The 19,579-nt window shown below is 47.1% G+C and overlaps 1 protein-coding gene across 8 annotated transcripts in view; it reads left to right on the top strand.

Moving 5' to 3' along the window:
* PECAM1 (platelet and endothelial cell adhesion molecule 1) overlaps positions 1-19,579 on the top strand; it is a 94,195-nt gene that overhangs the window by 55,548 nt on the left and 19,068 nt on the right. For all 8 annotated transcript variants that reach the window (XM_061392400.1, XM_061392397.1, XM_061392404.1 and 5 more), the window contains 8 exons: positions 699-947; positions 3,922-4,197; positions 8,224-8,508; positions 9,343-9,450; positions 11,010-11,037; positions 11,719-11,795; positions 14,264-14,317; positions 15,682-15,744. In XM_061392400.1, coding sequence (XP_061248384.1) covers positions 699-947; positions 3,922-4,197; positions 8,224-8,508; positions 9,343-9,450; positions 11,010-11,037; positions 11,719-11,795; positions 14,264-14,317; positions 15,682-15,744 — 1,140 coding nt within the window. The remainder of the gene's footprint in view (positions 1-698; positions 948-3,921; positions 4,198-8,223; positions 8,509-9,342; positions 9,451-11,009; positions 11,038-11,718; positions 11,796-14,263; positions 14,318-15,681; positions 15,745-19,579) is intronic.

Genomic DNA, 19,579 nt, shown 5'->3' with positions numbered 1-19,579 from the left:
CGAGGGTATATTCCACACTTTTTAAAATGTGATTCTCAAGTTCCTTGAAGATCTGCAAGCCTTCTTTTTCTTCTCCCACAGCGGTCCCAGGCTGCCTGAACTTTCAGGTGCTTGAACCTCTTGCCAGACCTTCCATATGTTATTCTCTCTTCCTGCGATACTTTCCATCTTTGCCTGCAGAACTTATCCCAGGAGTTTTCTCCTGATTCTTCAAGCCTGGGTTCCATGTCCCCTCTATAGGCTCTACTGCAGACACTATCTGAAGAATCGCCCATGAGACTTAAGCACTTTATAGAGTCAAGGACTGTTTCTTTTTCACTGCTGCCTCTCCTCTGCCAAGCACAGAGATGGCCTGAGATAAATACTTGTGGGATGAAATGAATGAGTGGATGAATAAACGAGTGAATGCCTGAGTCATTACTTGCCACATTACAAATTGCCAAAGTTTTCTAATCCATGTCTGTAAGATAAATTGGATTAATGAGGGAGGCAAAACTGCCATTGGAATCCCAGGAGAAGAATGAACCCCGGCTTGTGAATTGTGTGATCATCAGGTTCATGAGAAGCAAAGGGAAACTTTGTGCAGGAAGTGGGGAACTGGTTCTCCCAGAAGCACCTGGGCCACAGTCCTCTCCAGGGGACTGGGGAGCTGGTGCCCACAAACATCTCACCCAATTCCCACTCACTGTTTTTTTCAGAGCTATTTTCTAAGCCTAAGCTGGAGTCTTCAGCCACACATCTGGACCAGGGCGAAGATCTGAACCTGTGGTGCTCCATCCCAGGAGCACCCCCGGCCAACTTCACCATCCAGAAGGGAAGCATGACTGTGTCGCAGACTCAAAATTTCACCAAGAGAGTGTCAGAGTGGGACAGCGGGTTATACACCTGTGTCGCGGGCATCGGCAGGGTGTTCAAGAGAAGCAACACAGTCCAGATAACTGTGTGTGGTGAGTATGTCCTCACTGGCCCTGAAAGCCTCTGGACTGAATGGGAGAAAGGGAATTTATCTCCAGCCACCACCTTCTCTAGTCTGAAGATGATTCAGACTGAGGCAGGATAAAAACCCAGGGGATGGGGGAGGGGGATTTGGGGAGAGAGGAGTAAAAACAAGAGGCTGAATAGTAGCAAGTGGGTACTTCTGCTCAGGGTACAGGTCAGATGCATCAAGATCAATGTTGTTGGCAAAAGTCACATTTGTGGCTTTGTTATGGCTGCATGCTGATTAAGTGGCCTCCAAATCCACAGGATTCTGCTGCTTGAACAGGCACTCACCCGAAAGGTCAGGGAGCAAACACTGCTTAGTCAACGCTAAGCTTTAAGATTTTACGTTTTTTTTTTTTTTTTGCCATCAGTTCAGTTCAGTTCAGTCGCTCAGTCGTGTCCGACTCTTTGCGACCCCATGAATCGCAGCACGCCAGGCCTCCCTGTCCATCACCAACTCCCGGAGTTCTCTCAGACTCATGTCCATTGAGTCAGTGATGCCATCCAGCCATCTCATCCTCTGTCATCCCCTTCTCCTCCTGCCCCCAATCCCCCCAGCATCAGAGTCTTTTCCAATGAGTCAACACTTTGCATGAGGTGGCCAAAGTACTGGAGTTTCAGCTTTAGCATCATTCCTTCCAAAGAAATCCCAGGGCTGTTCTCCTTCAGAATGGACTAGTTGGATCTCCTTGCAGTCCAAGGGACTCTCAAGAGTCTTCTCCAACACCACAGTTCAAAAGCATCAATTCTTTGGTGCTCAGCCTTCTTCACAGTCCAACTCTCACATCCACACATGACCACAGGAAAAACCATAGCCTTGACTAGACGAACCTTTGTTGGCAAAGTAATGTCTCTGCTTTTGAATATGCTTATCTAGGTTGGACATAACTTTCCTTCCAAGGAGTAAGCGTCTTTTAATTTCATGGCTGCAGTCACCATCTGCAGTGATTTTGGAGCCCAGAAAAATAAAGTGTGACACTGTTTCCACTGTTTCCCCATCTATTTGCCATGAAGTGATGGGACCAGATGCCATGATCTTCGTTTTCTGAATGTTGAGCTTTAAGCCAACTTTTTCACTCTCCACTTTCACTTTCATCAAGAGGCTTTTTAGTTCCTCTTCACTTTCTGCCATAAGGGTGGTGTCATCTGCATATCTGAGGTTATTGATATTTCTCCTGGCAATCTTGATTCCAGCTTGTGCTTCTTCCAGTCCAGCGTTTCTCATGATGTACTCTGCATAGAAGTTAAATAAGCAGGGTGACAGTATACAGCCTTGACGTACTCCTTTTCCTATTTGGAACCAGTCTGTTGTTCCATGTCCAGTTCTAACTGTTGCTTCCTAACCTGCATACAGATTTCTCAAGAGGCAGGTCAGGTGGTCTGGTATGCCCATCTCTTGAAGAATTTCCCACAGTTTATTGTGATCCACACAGTCAAAGGCTTTGGCATAGTCAATAAAGCAGAAATAGATGTTTTTCTGGTAAATGGGATCTTAGTTCCCTAACCAGGGATCGAACCTTTGCCCTCTGCAGTGGAAGCTTGGAGTCTTAACCACTGGACTGCCAGGGAAGTCCCTAAGTTCCAGTTTTTGATGCCTCTCCTGGCTTACCCAAAGGGCTGGGACCCCTACTGGGTAGAAGTAGATATCTGGACCACTTAGAGCCGGGCTTCTCAGACTTGAATGTGCACAAAACACCTGGTTACAGCGCAGTTAGATTGGGGTCAGGCTTTGTGTCTTTCACCAGCGTCTTGGAGATGCTGGTGCTGCTGGGCCCCGGACCGCACTTTGAGGAGCGGGATGTGAAACACCAGTCAAGCTGTCACTGTCGCTGTGCTTCTTCAGTAGTCATGGTCCTTCAGTTGAGCCTTCAGTGTAAATCCAGCCAAGGTTTTAGTCTCAACTGAAGCAGGATTTTAGCGGTCATCTACCGGATAAGGAAATAATATACAAGACAAATGTGAGTCATTCCATTGTAATTCTTTGTGTTGTTGTAGTTCTTGTGAGGAGGTCATTTCGTCCTATTAGCTTTATAAATAAGCTAATTTCTAAATAATGGCCTCGTATAATTCTTGTTTCTGAGGCATGAAACTTACTATCAGGAGAGGCTGAGGCACTGAGAATTTGTTTTAAAATATATTGTTGGATACTTGTTACATATTTTTTTTTAACATTTTCCTTCTATCTTTCTCAATACAAAGAAAGAGATATGAATGTGTGTGTATGTGTGCATAAGATATGTGAAAATATAAGCATATATTTAGGGGGTTATAATGTTTTTCCTGAATTTGTGTCATCCTTTTTTGTTTATATTATTCTCTTTCCCTCTCCCTCCTCAAGAATCTAAAAGGAGTCCCCTAAAGATAGATATGGCCACAGGCATTTTATTTTATTATTTTTTTAAATTAATTTTTATCAGAATATAGTCGATTTGCTACGTTGCATTAGTTTCAGCTGTATAGCAAAGTGAATCAGTAATACATAATAGATATCCACTCTTTTTTATATTCTATTCCCATATAGGCCATTACAGAGTATTGAATAGAGTTCCTTGTACTATACCATAGGTCCTTGTTAGTTACCTCTTTTATATATGGTAGTGTGTATACGTCAGTCCAAGTCTCGCAATTTATCCCTCCCACTCCCCGCCCCCTTCCCCCTGTGGTAACCATAAGTTTGCTTTCTACATTGTGAATCTTTTTCTGTTTTATAAATAGGTTCACTGGTGCCATTTTTTTAAGATCCCACATAAAAGCAATATTATATGATATTTGGCTTTCTCTACCTGACGTACTTCACTAAGTGTGGCGATCTCTGGGTCCAGGCAGGCATTTTAAATTAGAGCCATGATAGAGAAAGCCAAGCCCAGAGTTTGCAGAAGGAACACCTTGGGCTGGATGTCTTGTCTCAGATTGTTTTTCTCTCTCTCTCTGTCATTCTAGAAATGCTCTCCAAGCCCAGCATTTTTCATGACTCCAGGTCCGAGGTGATTAAAGGACAGACCATTGAAGTCAGTTGTCAGTCCGTAAACGGAACGGCGCCCATTTTTTATCAGCTTTCAAACACAAGTAAGCCTGTGGCGAATCAGAGCGTGGGCTCAAACAAGCCTGCAATATTCCGAGTTAAACCCACGAAAGATGTAGAATACTGCTGCAGTGCAGACAATTGCCATTCCCACAGCAAGATGTTCAGCGAAGTTCTGCGAGTAAAGGTGATAGGTAAGTCTCTGTGCTGTGAGAAGAATCCACGGGGGACTGTGGTTTAATTCACATTTTCAAAGGTTTGGGAGTGGACAAGAGAAGTGGATGGTACTTGTGCAAAGTCCATACACATGACATGTGCCAAAGCAGGACCAAAGCCCAAGTAACTGGGGCTGGAAAATATCTGGTGGTTATCAGTGTGGCTGGCATCATCTATTTTCAGAAACTTTCAAGTGAACTGTTGAAATATAAGTCAAGTGTCCCAACTTGAGGAAGCACAAAAGTTGTGCTTTGGGGTTCCCTTAGCATTTGCTCCTTTTCATTTATTTATTTGGCTGCGCTGGGTCTTCCGTGCAGCATGTAGAATCTTTAGTTGTGGCATATGGGATCTAGTTCCCCAACCAGGGATCCCACCCGGGCTGCCTGCATTGGGAGCACAGAGTCTGGATCACCAAGGAAGTTCCATTTGCTCCTTTTTATAGTGTGATTTATTTATTTTGGGTTGTGCTGGGTCTTCATCACTGTATGTCTCTTCTCTAGTTGTGAGTGGGAGCTACCCTTTGTGGCAGAGCGTGGGCTTCTCATCGCGGTGGCTCTTCTTGTTTCAGAGCAGGGGCTCTAGGCGCTTGGGCTGCATTAGCTGCAGCTCCCGGGCTCTAGAGCACAGGCTCAATTGTTGTGGCACACGGGCTTAGTTGCTCTGCGGCATGTGAGATCTTCCCCGACCAGGGATCGATCCTGTGTATCCTGCATTGGCAGGTGGATTCTTTACCACTGAGCCAGCAGAGAAGTCCCCGTTTGTCCCTTTTTAGATGAACTGGCAGTCCTCTCTGGGAAATGTAGAGCAGAGCTCTTCTCTACCATGGATGCTGGACCCCTGGCAGGGCAAATTCTGTCATGTGTGGAAATCTCAGCGGTCAGAGCTGTAGGCCAACAGTCACTGGGACTCTCATACTCCAGAGAAATATACCATTGTCCTGGGGTGAATAGTTTTCCTTGAGCCTTGGTCTTGTACCTTTCAGAAGGCCTTAGGAGTACCATTACTTGCAGCTCTGAGATGTTCTGCATCTTGTTGTAAAAAGCTTAATAAGGCTTCCTCGTCCTCCTTGTTGTTTAAGGACTGCTTATCTACGTGTGCCATGTGGACATCTTGAGTTGGATAGTGATACCTCCTATAATTTTTTCTCGGGGGTAGGGGGGGCATACTAGTCGGCTTGCAGGATCTCAGTTCCCCGACCAAGGATTTAACCCATGTCCCCTGCAGTGAAAACCCAGAATCCTAATCTCTAAGCCATCAAGGGACTCCCTGATTCCTCCTACTATTAATGTATAGCCTAAGAGTAACAATGTAGGAGGCCTAGGTTTGATCCCTGGGTTGGGAAGATCCCCTGGAGAAGGGAAAGGCTACCCACTCCAGTATTCAGGCCTAGAGAATTCCATGGACTGTATGGTCCATGGAGTCACCAAGAGTCAGACACAACTGAGTGCCTTTCACTTCACTTCATTGAGTAACTACACTTCTCAAATTAGCATTGGTAGCTAATAAGCACCTCATGCCATAGGTCATAACAACAACAAAAAAGAAGATATATTCTTTGTATCTCCTGATTAAATAGTGAAGAAACATTTTAATGTATTTGAATAATAATGCAAATAAATATTTTAAAAATGTTACCAGGCAACACATTATCAACTCTCCTGCAAACTCTCCTTACAGTGATGATAATAGGAATTGAGGGCATGAAAATATCATCTGGCTTGAGTGGGAAGAGCTGGGCCAGGAACTAGGGCTCGATGATGGGTAGGCGGAGAGGGCTCAAGATGGTCTCTAGCCTAGTCAAATAGGTGATCAAAAGGCTCCGTGGGGCAGCTCAAAAGGCTGGGGATGGATGACTGGAAAGTAAGGTTGGGAATAGAGAGTCATTGGATATAAACTTGTAGAGTAACTGAGCCTAACCATGAAGGGCATCAGTTGCCAGTCAGAGGAGCTGGGGCTTTGTCCTGTGTGCAGTGAAGAGCTAGAGGGAATGAAGGCATGCTGAGAACTGGGTCTTGGGAAGATTCACCTGCTGGTCGCATCAGTTAGAAGGGGTGGGGACTTCAAACCTTACAGTGCTTTAAGAAGCTAATGTAGAGGCCCATGTGAAACTCTTGGTTTTCATCAGGTCAATACTGGACTTCATTTGTGATCTAGTGGTTAAAAATCCACCTGCCAATCAGGTTGGATCCCTGGCCCGGGAAGATTCCACATGCCATGGGGCAACTTATGCCGTGGGCCACAGCTACTGAAGCCCACATGTTCTAGAGTCCACATTCCAAAACAAGAGAAGCCACCTCAATGAGAAGCCTTTGCACCCAACTAGAAAAAGTCTGCATGCAGCAACAAAAACCCAGTGCTACCAAAAATTAATGAATTAAAAAAATAAAGCCGGTCAATATTAGTGGCTAATGTTTATGAGCACCGATCATATGTCCAACCCTGTGTGAACTATGTTAGTAAATTAGTCCCATTCACACTTACAATAGCCATGTAAGCACCATATTCATATCATCCTTATTTTACAGTGAGGCAACTAGGGCTTAAGATAAACAGCTGGTGGCCAATAATGCTGGGAATTTTGGCCAGGCAGTCTGGCTCCTAAGCCTGGCTTGTCGCCACCTCCTTGTGCTTCACAAGAAGAGAGGCTGTCAGGTCAGGCTGCACCATTCAGGAGCCTTCCTTGTGATCAACTCCTGCCATCCCACACCAGGCCAGGTGCTCTCTTTTGTTGGATCAGCAGCTCCATGGTCTGGCCACCCACTGCACTCACAAGAGGGCAGTTCGTAAATCAGATATTGGTCTGCTGATCAGTTCATTCTCCCACTAATAGTACTGTACTTGGGAAGACAGTTTAGGCTCAGAATTTTGGTGGCTAGACATGGAATAAAAGGAGCTATAGGAGGAAGGTGAGTTCTGCTCAGATCTGCTGGGAGTGAGAGGCTGGCAGGGCTTCTTGGTGGAAATGCACAGGTTAAAGTCAAGACACGGAATTCAGGAGAGTAACCTGGACTAGAACTATGTATCTAAGCTTTAGATGCTGTGTCTTTATGCATTAAATGTGCAAATAGAAGCTATCATGTAGGTGAAATCACCAAAGATGAGAAAGGAGATGGCAAACTGAGGACTGGATTTTGCAGAAAGTCCTAATTTAGGGAGCAAAAATTGATGAACAAAGAGGAAATGGCAGGCAAGGAGGTAAGAGAATCAGAGTGAGGCCTCACGGGAGCCCAGAGGAAGCTGAATTCCAAAGGAATGGCTGGGTGACAGGTAAGAGCTGTAGGAAGGCCAAAGACTGAAAGGCAGGAAGAACGTCCAACATGGATTTGACCTGCAGGAAACTCGGGGATGAGTTAGTTGGGAATCAGGTGACCTTGGAATTTCTTCAAAACCAAAAATGCAGTGCAGTTTCGGAAGCAGAGGGACAGAATTCAGGTTCCCAAGCTCACAAGGAAGTGGGAAATACGGACATGAAAGCAATTGGTTTCGATCATTCAGAGGAGGAGAAAGACAGGACAAGCGCTAGAGAAGGTTATTTGTGTGTCAAGGTTATTTGCTCGTAAGATCTGGAAATGCCCTGCATCTGGGTTAAGCAGAGGGAGAGAAATTGCACACGCACACACACACACACACACACACTCACATACACAAACTCACCCAGAATAGACCCCAACAGAACACATAAGCTAATTGTATAGTTAAGCTGAGTGGTCAGTAATACTGGATTGGCCAAAAGGTTTGTTGGAGTTTTTCCGTAACATCTATGTCCAACCCAGTACTTGAGGTGGTAAATGAAGGGGGTGGTGGTGGTGTCCCTAGCCTCTTGTGTCTAATCAGCGTGTGAGGACAGGTGTCCATTGCTGCCCCTCTGGGCTCACTGGGGGAGGAAAGGGCAAAGTGTAAGTCCGAGTCATGATCATAGAAGGCTGGCCGTGACCAGCGGCCGTGTCATGCTCCTCCCCTTGCCCACTTCTCTGCTCAGCACTAATCCTTTTCCTGCCTTCCAGCCCCAGTGGATGAAGCCCAGCTCATTGTCTTGAAGGGGGAGGTGGAGCCTGGGGAGCCCATTGTGTTTTACTGCTCCGTGAACGAAGGATCCTTTCCTATCACGTACAAGTTCTACAAAGAAAAGGAGAGCAAACCCTTCTACCAAGACACCATAAATGCCACCCAGATCATGTGGCACAAGACCACAGCCAGCAAGGAATACGAGGGACAGTATTACTGCACGGCCTCCAACAGAGCCAACCTTTCCAAACACGTGATCCAAAGCAACACACTGACCGTCAGAGGTAAGAGTTCTCAACAGCAGAATGCAGTGCAAGCTGCAAGCGCAAGGCCAGAAAGCACATCTGAGAGGAGACGGCTGGGAACTTAGTGCATCTTGCTATGGGCCAAGGGACCAACATCCACTAGGCTCTTTGGTGGCAGGTAACAAATGTCCACTCAAGTTAAGTATGAAAGAGGAAGTGATTATTATAAGGAATTAGAAGGATTTCACACAGTCCTCATTACAAACTTCTTGATGCAGAGACACCAACTTGGATCAAGCATCCATCCATGGACCGCCTATGGTCGAGGGGAGTGGGTCATGCAGAACAGACACAGTTAGAGGGGCCCACCTGTGTGGGTAGAGGATGATGTATAGAGAGGGAAGAGGGGTGAACAGACAGCTTAAAAAGCATCTTCCTCAGTCCTACGGTCCCCTCAGGTCACCACTGACTCTATAGCAGAAACTAACATTTCTGCACCTACTACAGAGTCCCTCAGAGGTAGATGCTCAGTGAAAGACACGAGTGACAAGGATATAAAAATCAGCCTTATATGTCGCGTAAGTGATGTGACGTGAAGTGAAAGTCGCTTAGTTGTGTCCGACTCTTTCCAATCCTATGGACTTCTCCATGGAATTCTCCAGGCCAGAGTACTGGAGTGGTTAGCTGTTCCCTTCTCCAGGGGATCTTCCCAACCCAGGGATCAAACCCAGGTCTACCACATTGCACGTGGATTCTTTACCATCTGAGCCACCAGGGAAGCCCATTTGTTGCATAAGGCTGTACTATTTCTTACTGGTAGGGGGATAAACATATACTTTAAAAAATTTTTTTTCTTTTTTTTTTCATTTCCAGTCTATCTTGCCCCCTGGAAGAAAGGACTCATTGCAGTGGTGGTCATCGGAGTGATCATTGTCACCTTGGTACTTGGAGCCAAATGCTATTTTCTGAAGAAAGCCAAGGGTGAGCATAGTCCTTTCATTCCATCCTGCCAGGCTGCCCTGCCAGGGAACCTGCCATGGAGGTGAGGGGCCTCAGCCTCATGGGAAGCTTGTGCCCTGGTCCAGTGGGAGCCGAGGGCATGTGGCTGATGACACTTATTTTCCTCCTGGGGTGTCACCTTCCTAACCAAAGATGTTGCCTTTGGTGGGTATGAGCTTTTACTGCCCTTTGGAGTTAGCCAGGCATGAGTGAAAGCCTTTGCTTTCTGAGTTGGGCTCCCAGGAAAAGACGAATTTGGGGGGAATGTTGCATCTACATGTGATCAGAAGTAGCTCTTCGTGTGGGGCTTTGGCCACACCTAGTCCTACAGTTGGTAGAGTTGGGCATGAGTGGAGACACCCTCCACCGCACCCCCCAACACACACACACTGAATGCCTCCCGGTCAATCTGGTTGTGCTATGATTTCTACCCTGTACTTGGGGTTATCCATACATAGAAGGGAAGCCAGGATTATCCACTGACACTGAAGAATCAGTCCATTAAGCAAGACTCAAGCAAAAGGGCACAGCATCAGTAAAGTCTGCAAGAAAATAATAATAATAATTTTTTTTCAAATTTTGTTTATTTATTTTGGCTGTGCTGGTTCTTCATTGCTGCATAGGCTTTCTCTAGTTGCAGGGAGAGGGGGCTATTCTTTGTTGCAGCGCATGGGCTTCTCACTACGGTGGCTTCTCTTGTTGCGGAGCAGGGGTTCTAGAGTGAGCGGCGGTAGTAGCTGTGGCTTGTGGGCTCTAGAGCACAGGCTCAGTAGTTGTGGCGCACGGGCTTTGTTGCCCCCAAGGCATGTGAAATCTTCTGGGACCAAGGATCGAACCCACGTCCCCTGCACTGGTAGGCGGATTCTTTACCACTGGACCCCCCAGGGAAGCCCTGCAACACTTTTTGTTGAGATAAGGCAGGTTCTGTCGGAGACCCCTGGGGTTGCTGCCGGGGACAGGAGGGACCAGATGAGATGAGGTGGGGTTTTTTCAAAGCAGGAAGGGGGCAGCCCCTCTGGGAAAATGGTCTTCAGGACAAACTGCTTCCTCAGGGTCAGTCTGGCCTTTGTCTCATGGACAGTCTGGCCTTTGTCTCAGGGTCAGTCTGGCCTTTGTCTCAGGCCAGTTTGGGATTCAAAGCACGGGGATTGATTTAACCTTTACTTTGGGGAAGGTCTTGGAGCAAAGAGATGGTCGCCCATTTATCTGGCTCATCTGTTTCCTGGTGCTGTGATCTTCCTCTTTGCCACACTCCATGAAGGGAAGCTGCTCCTGGTTGAAATAGTTGAAATGTCCAATTTCACGGGAAATGATGGGAAATGATGTGAAATCTCTTGGTATAAGACCAAGAGAAGACCTGCTTTGTTTATTTGTTTGTTTTCCTTTAAAAAAAATGTGACTATATTTGGCTTTCTGTTCTCTCTTTTTATGGGTGTTCAGTCTTTAAAAAAAAAGTCCAATATGGTTGAAATGAGTGTTCCCATCTGATGTGGATGTGGGTTCTTTATTCTGACTTTGATTCTTCTCTTTGTCTTTTAAAGCCAAGCAGATGCCCGTGGAGATGTCCAGGTCAGTGTCTTTTGGAAGAGGGGAGGCTGATCTGTGGGTGTGGATAGACTCGTCTGGCAAGGATTTCTGTCATTAGGAAGTCTTCAGTGGTTCTTGGCAAACTCAAAAAATTTAGGACCTTGAGTGTGAGCTATGAAGGGATATGTGTGTGTGTGTGTGTGTGTGTGTAAGATTGCAAACTGTCCTTCAGGAGAAGTAACGGCTTTATTCTGAGATCATGTCCTTTCTACACGTTTCCTTATGAAATTATCATGGTGGTAGATGGAATTAAAAATTTTTTAACTTAATTGGCAAAGTAGAGTTTCCTTAAACAATGGTTGTACTATTCTTACTGTTCTTGAGATCTAAACTCCCCAAATATGGAAACTACCTCTCTGTTCCTGAGAGAAAACGTTAAGACAGGATAAGGAATCCCCTCCCGATATGGGATTCACCCAACAAAGGATTCCTCGCGTTCATGCATCCTTTGGTCCGGACACTGATTTCAATGGCAAAAAGGTTTTTGTCCAATAATCATAGAACTGGAGAATGCATGAGTTCCCAGTAAGAGAGTAAAAATTTTCCTCATTGCAGAAAACTCCTCCTGGTTTTTCTCATGCTCTCTTTGACTATGTTGTTAGTTTGGAGTTAGAGCCAAAAAAAATGTTATTTCTTTTTCCTTTTTTTAAATTTCAATTTAAGGCCAGCCGTACCGCTTCTGAACTCCAACAATGAGAAGACATTATCGGATGCCGGTACTGAAGCCGACAGACACTATGGTACTGTCATGGTTTTGTGCCGTTGTTAAGAATTTTTCCCAGCTTGCTCCCCGTCTCTTATCCTTCTGAGAAGCAGAATCTGTGGGCGGTAGGGTGAGGTTGAACGGGAAACTCTGGCTTCAGGCAGAGGCGCCTAATCTAATCAGTCATTGGGTGGTGGGCTAGGAAGCAAAACAAAAACGTCAGAAGAAAGGCAGAACACGGTGTTCTAATTTCCCCACCTTTTAAATATTCCAAGGAACGAAAGGTGGGGAATAATTACAATGCTGCGGACAACCACTTGAGTTCTTTTCAAACGCAGGACACTGCCCACGTGTAATCATTTTCCACTTGTAAGATAGAAACCAGCTATGAAATGAAGACACTGGTAAAACATCTCAGATGAAATTATTTCTTGCAAGCACAAGGGAATTTCAAACTTGCCACGATGGGAAACGCATTTAAAGATTTCACGGTTAGCAGTTGCACTTAAAGAAGTGGTACAATCAAAGAGTACTTAGTCGTGAGGTTTATTGCAAGCTTGAGAGTCAGCTCAACCCGGAGCCAGTCCCGGGAGTTCTTTTCTTTCTTTCTTTCTTTTTTTAATTTGTCACCGGCTGCACTGGGTCTTCATTGCAGGCTTTCTTTGGTTCTGGAGAGTGGGGGCTGCTCTCTAGTTCTCATGTGCAGGCTTTTCGTTGTGGCGGGGTCTCGTTGCGGAGCGTGGACCATAGGGCAGGCGGGCTTCAGTAGTTGCTCAACATGGGCTCAGTAGTTGTGGTGCGTGGGCTTAGCTGCCCCACAGCACGTGGGAGCTTCCCCGACCAGAGATGGAACCGGTGTCCCCTGCATTGCAAGGTGTATTCTTAACCACCTGACCACCAGGGAAGCCCCAGGGAGTTCTTAATCCCATTAGATCTTGGAGAAAATTATTCAAGCCCTTAGCAGGGGTGCTGGCTCTTTCCCAGGGAGGGGCATGATTACATCACACGAAGAGTTCTGTCCCAGATAGGTTTGGGAGTTGAACACTGATGTTCTTTTTAAATTTTGTAACAGTGTCCCACAAAGTAAGAAATTTTTAGAATACCCTCTTTACAGGGAAGTCTTGAGAAATATTTTGAGAAGAGCAATTCCTATTGTACAGAATCACAGACTTTTTAAAAAGTAAAATAAAATATTTGTCATAGTAAAAGTAATGTGCCAATAAAGAGAAGAGAGCAAATATGTCATTTGAGAAACTCCATTCAGAAAAAATTGGTGGATATTTAGCAAAAAGTAATCCAATACTATAGAGAAAATACCTCTTTCTGGTATAAAGTGGGTTCTGTTGGTAATATGTATTATGTATACATAAGTATGGGCTTCCCTGGTGGCTCAGACGGTAAAGAATCTGCCTGCAGTGGAGGTTCTGTCCCTGGGTTGGAAACATCCTCTGGAGAAGGGAATGGCTGCTTACTCCAGCATTCTGGCCTGGAGAATTCCATGGACAGAGGAGCCTGGTGGGCTACAGTCTGTGGGGTAGCAAAGAGGTGGACACGACTGAGTGATTAACATATATAAGTGATACTTTAAATACTGATACTTATATTAAAATAGAATTTCCTCTCAATTTTCCAAAATGCAGAAAATACTACAGTTCTTATTATATTTTTCTCTGCACAGATTATTTTAGCTTATAAGTATATGTTAGTAATCACAACATGCGTACGTGCTCAGTCGCTCAGTTGTCTCCTACCCTTTGCAACCCTATGGGATTTAGCCCCCCAGGTTCCTCTGTCCATGAAAATTTCCAGGTAGGAGTACTGGAGTAGGTTGCCATGTCCAACTCCAGGGGATCTTCCTGACCAGGGGATCGAACCCACATCTCTTGCGTCTCCTGCATTGGCAGGCGGATTCTTCACCACTGCATCACCTGGGAAACCCAGTAATCATGATAGTAATTAGTAAATGCATAATGACATGGAATGGAAAACCATGTGCTCTTCAGGGATAGTATTCATAGCATTCATAAGAATTCTTTCTAATAAAGAACAACTTGGTTAAAAAAAAAAAAAATCAAAGAATTTTCCCCATGCCCAGGTGGCAGCCTGAGGTACTGCAGTATCTTTAAACCGTGTTCTCATGGACCCAGTTCTCTAGATAGAAAGGATTAGTTCACCAGTGTCTTTCATGCTTCTTGGCACTGGCTCATCCCTTCTAGAATTAAGCTTAATTTCTTTTGAAACTGCTTCTAGTGAACAATTCTGAATTTTGAACCATTCATAAATAGACGTGGACATCACACCAGTTTTAGAAAGACACCGCACTGCGGGTTGGATGGGGCCCAGGGGCACTGGGAAGGTATTCAGAACCCAAATACACTGTGGTTGCCAACTGCGCTAAAGAATTTGGCCTGGACTTCTCTCATTAGTGGCACTGAGTCGTTTACAATTTATGTAGAAAACTAGGAACTCCGTGGTCTCTCACAATGATTGCTGTTTTTCAACTAGGTTACAATGAAGATGTTGGAAACCATGCAATGAAGCCATTAAATGAAAATAAAGGTAATTATCTAATTTTAAAAAAATTAGAAATCTTTGTTTTTATGTCAAAGATGCCTAGGAAAAGAACTAAAACTGTGAAGACCCCATGGCTGTTTCCTCACCTCCTTTAAATAGAGATGGCTCTTGGTTTTCCCAAAGACAGTATCTAGTGTCTGTTGTTACTTGTCTTAAACGTAAGCAGCAGTGCTGTTTTATTTTTTATTTGTATTTTTCATTTTTATTAGACATTTAGTAGATACAAAATAATGTTTATAACATGTATAAAATTTAAACAATAGCAATTCAATAAATACCTACCCATTATCCTTAAAGAAAAAAAAGAGCATTTCTACTATGTGTATTTCTCCCCACCCCAGCATCTTTAACATTTTTTTTTTACCAGCTTTACTGAGATATACTTGTCATATAACATTGTATAAATTAAAGTGTACCATGTGATGATTTGCAGTAACTCTATATTGGAAAAAACACCCTATGCCTCTGCTATTCAAGAGAGAGAGCTTCCTGACTTGTTTAGTAGCCCATTCTGAAATCAGAAAGTTCCATTTTGGGTGTAACTGGATTTCCTATGCTTATGCCTCACACTCTTCAAGCACTTTGAGGCTGGGGGTCCCGTTCCTCATTTCCTGAGATCCTCACCATCTTGGAGAAAGCCTTCTGTGCCTGTGGTCAAGGAGAGGGCTTCTAGAGGTAACTGCTGTGACCCATGCTGGCTGGATTCTGTATCTACTTTGCAAGTCCGCCCACGGTGGTGACAATGGGACCTGACCCGGAGGGTCCTTCCACATCCTGGGAGCGCAGGCTTCCTCACCACCTCACTCAGCCTGAGTTTTCTCACCCACTTCAGTTCAGTTCAGTTCAGTCGCTCAGTCGTGTCCAACTCTTTGCGACCCCATGAATCACAGCACGCCAGGCCTCCCTGTCCATCACCAACTCCCAGAGTTCACTCAGACTCCCATCCATTGAGTCAGTGATGCCATCCAGCCATCTCATCCACTGTCGTCCCCTTCTCCTCCTGCCCGCAATCCCTCCCAGCATCAGGGTCTTTTCCAATGAGTCAGCTCTTCACATGAGGTGGCCAAAGTACTGGAGTTTCAGCTTTAGCATCAGTCCTTCCAAAGAACACCTAGGACTGATCTCCTTTAGGATGGACTGGTTGGATCTCCTTGCAGTCCAAGGGACTCTCAAGAGTCTTCTCACCCACTTAGAGTGGCATTAACCCTGTGTCTGGTTTCCCCTTTAAAAAATACCGATTAATTTGATCATATGAGTAGAAACCTCTCATGTGGCCTGAGTCCCCGCCCCAGCACCCTGGACCCAAGGAGACCCTGTCTGACCACAGGCTGCTGTTTTCTTTCGAGCAGAGCCCCTGACCTTGGACGTGGAGTACACAGAAGTGGAAGTGACCTCCCCTGAGCCTCACCAAGGTAACGCCAGCCTGTGAGGGACCCCCACATCATGCTCTCTGGGTGTAGATGCCGGACTGGACTGTGCTGCAGCCCCGGGACAAGAATCCAGTCACCCTTGTCACTCAGGAGGGAGGTGGCCAGCAGACAGGCGGGCTGAACATGCCCGAGGCAGGAGCAGTGATCCCTGTCCAGACTTGGAGATGTACAATTGCATTATCATTTCAGTTCACTTCAGTTCAGTCGCTCAGTCCTGTCCGACTCTTTGCGACCCCATGAATCGCAGCAGGCCAGGCCTCCCTGTCCATCACCAACTCCCGGAGTTCACCCAAACTCATGTCCATCAAGTTGGTGATGCCATCCAGCCATCTCATCCTCTGTCGTCCCCTTCTCCTCCTGCCCCCAACCCCTCCCAGCATCAGAGTCTTTTCTAATGAGTCAACTCTTTGCATGAGGTGGCCAAAGTACTGGAGTTTCAGCTTTAGTATTATTATTTACCATGCTACTAAAGATGGGTGTGTTTTATTGAGCAGTTACTAGGTGCTAAGACATGGGTGTGTCGAGAGACTGTTTGTAGGCTGCTTCACCCCTGGGTGTTTGGATGTCCTTCCAGAGGGAGCCCCCTTGCCCCAGGTCCAGCACCTTCCTTAAAAAAAAAATTGCTTACAGACTGAGCTTGTGTAAATGAAATGCGACTTTGAAGGAGTAAGCAAGGGCTTGGCTATTTAAGGGACAAAGGCTTTTGAAAGCAGAGACTCTCTCCATGGAAACAGTGGCACCAGCATTGTGTGTGTGTGTGCCTGCTCAGTCGTGTCCAACTCTTTGCAACCTTATGGACTGTAGCCTGCCAGGCTTCTTTGTCCACAGGGTTCTCACAGGCAAGAACACTAGAGTGGGTTGCCATCTCCTCCTCCAGTGGATCTTCCCAACTGAAGGATTGAACCCACATGTCCTGTGTCTCCTGCATTGGCAGGTGGATTCTTTTACCACTGAACCACCTGGACTTCGGGTTTTGTTTTTCTGTATGTGGTTCTCCTGGGCAGGCTGGTTTGGGGGACCAGCTCCTGGCTCTGGTCCTGCACTGGAGAGACTGACTCAGGGTGAGTTAAGTCCACAGCAAGTGCTAGAACATCAATCTCAGTTGCTTCTGGCACCACAAAAAGACATGCATATCCACCTAAGCCTCCTCAGCTCCCCCAGAGGCTGCCACACCAAGGAAGCAGCCATCCAGCCTTCCTGCCCTGCTGGGAAGCTCATTAGGACTGTTGCCAAGCACCCCGCTTCCTGCTGAGGCTGAGGCCAAACCGTGTTCACTCAGCCTGGCACACCCGGGGCTGCCTTGCAGACCACGCTTCTATTGCCTCAGCCAGAGCCACACGGTGAGGGCATTCTCCAGCTCCATCATCTGGAAGGAGCTTGGGGGTCCTTCCTTCCTCCTCTGCTTAGCTCAGTTCCAAGTACCATGTCTGCAGATGTGGGTGTGGAACCTTCCAGGCAGGGCCATCCCCTGGGTCTGGGTGCTGCCCAACAGAGCCACGGTGCCCGTAAGTCTCGGTCAGCCTGGCCCCTGGAGTTGATACTGCCCATCTGCTGGCCTACACAGGGCATCCCAGTTCTATATCTAGGCTGGATGGGGGCAGAGGTGAGGGCCACAGCCGGCCTGAAGTTCTCTCCCTCTTATTGTTTCATGGTAAAGTGATTTGCTTGTTGGGTTAACAAATTAAGGGTCTGTGATGGAGCAGCCCCAGCACAAGCAGTGAGGATGACATATGTGGTCCTCTCTCATGGAGGTGTAGCCTCTGAGGGAGTCAGGGAAACAAGGAACTGATGAGCAGACGGTGGTATTGGGTTAGAGTCAGAGCTTGCGGGAAGAGTGGGGAATGAGGAGAAGGCCTGTAAGGTGGTTCCTCTTCTGGGTGGTCCCAGAAGGCCTGTTAGAGGGGTGGCCTTTGAGCTGGGGCCTGAAGGGCACAGGGAAGGTGGCCCCGCCAAGAGGAAGGTGGGCTAGGAGGACTAGGAGATATGCAGGGCAGTGGGAGGTGGCCTTGAGTTCGGCTCATTTAAAGATCTGAAGGAAGACCTTAAAGGATCCTTAAACGACACTTTCGGATCCTTAAATGTCTGCAGAGCGAGTGAGAGGGAGCCAAGGCAGATGCAGCTGGAAGGACCGGGTGGGGCCACCAAAGTTCTCTTTCTATTCTAGTCCACCGAGACTGGACTGGGGGCCTTTGGAAGCCTTTAAGCAGCCAACTTCCTCCTTTAAAAATGATCCTGTGATCCTTAGGGATGGTATGGAGGGCGGATTAAAGGGAACAAAAACTGAAGCCAGGCGAGAAAAGATGGGGATGGAGCCAAAATGCTGGCAACGGATAGATTCTGGATATATGTTAGAGTCAGACCATAGCCCTGGACAAGACAGTCATGGCCAGGATGAGGGAGACAGAATTTCTACATGTTTCTTGACTGAACAACCACGTGGATGTTCATGATGCCTGCGATTGGGAGCGCAGGCTCAGGGGGAACCTGGTTCAATCGGGTTGAAAGTGAGAGTCTGAGAGGGTGTGGCGCAGGGCTCTGCGGCTCAGAACTGAGACTGGGTGGGTTGTGGCCGGTGGGACTTTAGGGAGGCTCCTCGCCAGCCTTCCCGTGTCTGGCCTGAGGTCCCCCATCCCTGTGCCTCGTGGGCTCCATCCCATGAGTAACAGCTCACTTCCTCCTAAGGGGGCTTCAGGCTTAGAAGGAAAAGGGAAGCACAAGAGGTCAGGGCTGCCTGTGCGTGGGAAAAAGCCCCCTGTCCTCCACGCCCCACCAGGCGCTCAAGCAGACAGTGATTGCCCTGGGCTCTGGCCTTGAAGATCACTCTCTCTCTTTTTTTTAATATTTATTTATTTATCTGGCTGTGCCGGGTCTTAGTTGCTGCCTGCAGGAGCACGCAGAATCTTTAGTTGTGGCATGTGAACTTTTAGTTGCGGCATGTGGGATCTAGTTCCCCGACCAGGGATTGAACCTGGGCCCCCTGCACTGGGAGCGTGGAGTCTTAGCCGCTGGACCACCAGGGAAGTCCCTGGCCCCTCGAGGTTCTCATCCTGGTCCCAGAGGGCCAGGCCCCACCCTTACCCTGTGCTGGCTGGGCCAGAGCGGGGTGGAGTGGTGAGGCCTCTACACGAGGCCTCAAAGGCTCTGGGTTGAAGGAAACTGAAGCAGGAAGAAGGAAACAGGGCTTTGTCCTCGGAAAAGCATCCATTTTCCATTCCTTGGGGAAGCTTTCCACGTTGGCAGCATCTGGTTTTCTTGCTTGCAGGGAGGGAGGGAGGGGTTGAAGGGACAAGAGGATCCCCGGGACCGGATGAAGCAGGGGTGCTTTCGTGCCCAGCCATGCAGCTGCGGGGTCGGAATCCCCGGGGGAACTTTCCCCAGTTTGCACAAAGGTGCTGAGTGGGCTGGAGGGGCCTCGGCAGACTGGGGTAAAAATGGGAAATCTCTAAAAGACTCCAGTTGTTTTCTGGGCCCAGCCTCCTTGACAGCTAAGGGACAGTTGGGGAGTCTGGCCCAGGATGGTGTCTGCCTGCTCTCTCCTGCAGGTGGGGAATGGGGCGTTACTAGGCAGGGAGAAGACTGTGGGTTCAAGGCCACTGGTAGACTTGACCTGGTCTTGGCCAACCCAGTTCCCTATTGTCCAGGCCTCCCTCCTCTACAGACGGGATGGAGGAAGGAAAGGGGACCAGTCCAGCTCCGACCATGGCTGGCGGCTGCCCAAGTGGTCACTCGCAAGTGGAGGAGGGGTGGGAAGGAACTCGTTAAATCCCGGTTTGCTGCCTGTTTGCTCTGAGACCAATTGCTGGGAAAACCCCGTGAC

This window comes from Bos javanicus, chromosome 19 (genome assembly GCF_032452875.1).
Source record: "Bos javanicus breed banteng chromosome 19, ARS-OSU_banteng_1.0, whole genome shotgun sequence".
In the NCBI taxonomy this organism is placed as follows: domain Eukaryota; kingdom Metazoa; phylum Chordata; class Mammalia; order Artiodactyla; family Bovidae; genus Bos; species Bos javanicus.
Note: the sequence above shows the minus strand (reverse complement) of the source record. Positions and strands in the feature narration are given on the sequence as shown.